Source organism: Pygocentrus nattereri, chromosome 21 (genome assembly GCF_015220715.1).
Source record: "Pygocentrus nattereri isolate fPygNat1 chromosome 21, fPygNat1.pri, whole genome shotgun sequence".
NCBI classification, from domain to species: Eukaryota; Metazoa; Chordata; class Actinopteri; order Characiformes; family Serrasalmidae; genus Pygocentrus; species Pygocentrus nattereri.
Genome location: NC_051231.1, coordinates 33,692,549 through 33,695,048, shown reverse-complemented (window position 1 = coordinate 33,695,048; position 2,500 = coordinate 33,692,549). Strand labels below are relative to the sequence as shown.

At 35.4% G+C, this 2,500-nt stretch overlaps 1 protein-coding gene across 1 annotated transcript in view; it reads left to right on the top strand.

Annotated features, from left to right (window-relative positions):
- LOC108444095 (plexin-A2-like) overlaps nucleotides 1-2,500 on the top strand; it is a 165,509-nt gene that overhangs the window by 67,933 nt on the left and 95,076 nt on the right. Inside the window, exon 4 of the mRNA XM_037532242.1 lies at nucleotides 636-764. Coding sequence (XP_037388139.1) covers nucleotides 636-764 — 129 coding nt within the window. The remainder of the gene's footprint in view (nucleotides 1-635; nucleotides 765-2,500) is intronic.

The window sequence follows — 2,500 nt, the reverse complement described above, 5'->3', positions numbered from 1 at the left end:
TATTTCATAGTATATACTGAATAATTCATAGTAGATACTGAATAATTCATAGTAGATACTGAATAATTTATAGTAGTTCCTGAATAATTCATAGTAGTTACTGAATAATTTGTAGTGGGTACTGAATAATTCATAGTAGATACTGAATAATTCATAGTATGTACTGAATAATTCATAGTATGTACTGAATAATTCATAGTAGATACTGAATAATTTATAGTAGTTCCTGAATAATTCATAGTAGTTACTGAATAATTTATAGTGGGTACTGAATAATTCATAGTAGATACTGAATAATTCATAGTATGTACTGAATAATTCATAGTAGATACTGAATAATTCATAGTATGTACTGAATAATTCATAGTATGTACTGAATAATTCATAGTAGACACTGAATAATTCATAGTAGATACTGAATAATTTATAGTAGTTCCTGAATAATTCATAGTAGTTACTGAATAATTTATAGTGGGTACTGAATAATTCATAGTAGATATTGAATAATTTATAGTGGGTACTGAATAATTCATAGTAGATATTGAATAATTCATAGTATGTACTGAATAATTCATAGTAGATACTGAATAATTTATATTAGAGCAGAAGTTTAACATCTCTCTCTCTCTCTACAGGTGCGTGTAGACGGGGCTGTAGGTGTTGTGTATGAGTCGGTGCGGGTGATGAAGGATGGGAGCACCATTCTGCCGGACATGGCCTTCTCCCTCAACCACCACCACCTCTACACCATCAGCCACACTCAGGTCTGTGTGTATACGTCAGTGTCTGTGTGTGTTCACACTGTTCTGACTGGTTAAACTACAGCACCAACACACCACACCAACACAGTCACTTCATGTTTCACTGCCTAGAACCGAAAGAGCAAAAAACAGTCTTTGGTTCCTGAGATGAAGATTAGAGTTGGGATTAGACGTCTGAGCGCACTAGTGAACATATTGTCAGCATAACAATTTCAGTAAAAGTGGAACCTTTGAAATATTTACATGAATTTCAGATTTTCTTAGAATTTGTTGATGTGTCCCCCTTTTTGCTCAGCCTGAACACTCGAGCTGCATGAACTCCCGACCCGCCTGAGAGTCGTCTGAACATGAGCTTTAATCTCAAAAGCAAACTGAGCTTTTTGTACAAACAACTTGGTCAGTTTAAAAGATTAGCTTAAATGTGATTTGTAAGCTAGAAACAGTGCAGAATCTTCAGCATGTCTTCTGCATTTTACTTGCCATAAAATAATATCTTTTTTTTTAATATCTTCAAAATTTCAAAAATGTTGTTATTTAAGTTTAAATAAATCTCCAATTCTTAATAATGTCTCAGATTTTTAGACCTCACTGTTCTTACATATGTATAAAACGCATATGAACCATGTTATTATTACGTAGTATCACATATGATACTTATATACCATCATTGTACCAAGAAAAAACAAAATCTCCACTTTTTTCTACATCATTTAAGAGCAGCATCTGCCTGAACACCTCGTTATGAATGGACCAAAAGAAATGAGGTAAATTACATTAATTACATTAATTTACATTAGAAGTAAAGAGCATTTTGGATTTCTCTTGTAAATTTGCAAATTATGTATACATAGGTACTCATACGTATGGGACATTATATTACGTATATTACTGCATATAAGTACATTATTAAATATAGATACTTGCATGTATATATATAGGTATGATGCCATAAGATGTTATCCACATTATTCATATCACTGTGTAACAAGAACACACCATTACAGATGGGGGAGGTGTGTGTGTGTGTGTGTGGGTGTGTGTGTGTGGGTGTGTGTGTGTGGGTGTGTGTGTGTGTGTGTGTGTGTGTACACTCTTGCTCCACTTATTCACTCATGCATGTTCATCCCTCATGTAGTCTTTGTTTCTGAAGCTCTGTGTCGCTTCTTATGACCCTCCATTTCCATCAGCCTAAAGGTATCACTAACTTTACCTCTGACTGTTCTTTATATAACCAGTCAGTGAATTACTATTTCATTAATTAGTTATGAGAACCATTATGCCTTCTGCTGTCTCCTCTCAAGTTGACCAGTCTGTCAGAGCGACTGTGTGGATCATATGAACATTATAGAGCTTTTTAAATGAAACAGTAGAAGCCGTATCGCCCCCTACGCTTCCTGTAGTGTATTACAGTCTGTCAGAGCGACTGTGTGGATCATTTGAACATTATAGAGCTTTTTAAATGAAACAGTAGAAGCCGTATCGCCCCCTACGCTTCCTGTAGTGTATTACAGTCTGTCAGAGCGACTGTGTGGATCATATGAACATTATAGAGCTTTTTAAATGAAACAGTAGAAGCCGTATCGCCCCCTACGCTTCCTGTAGTGTATTACAGTCTGTCAGAGCGACTGTGTGGATCATATGAACATTATAGAGCTTTTTAAATGAAACAGTAGAAGCCGTATCGCCCCCTACGCTTCCTGTAGTGTATTACAGTCTGTCAGAGCGACTGTGTGGATCAT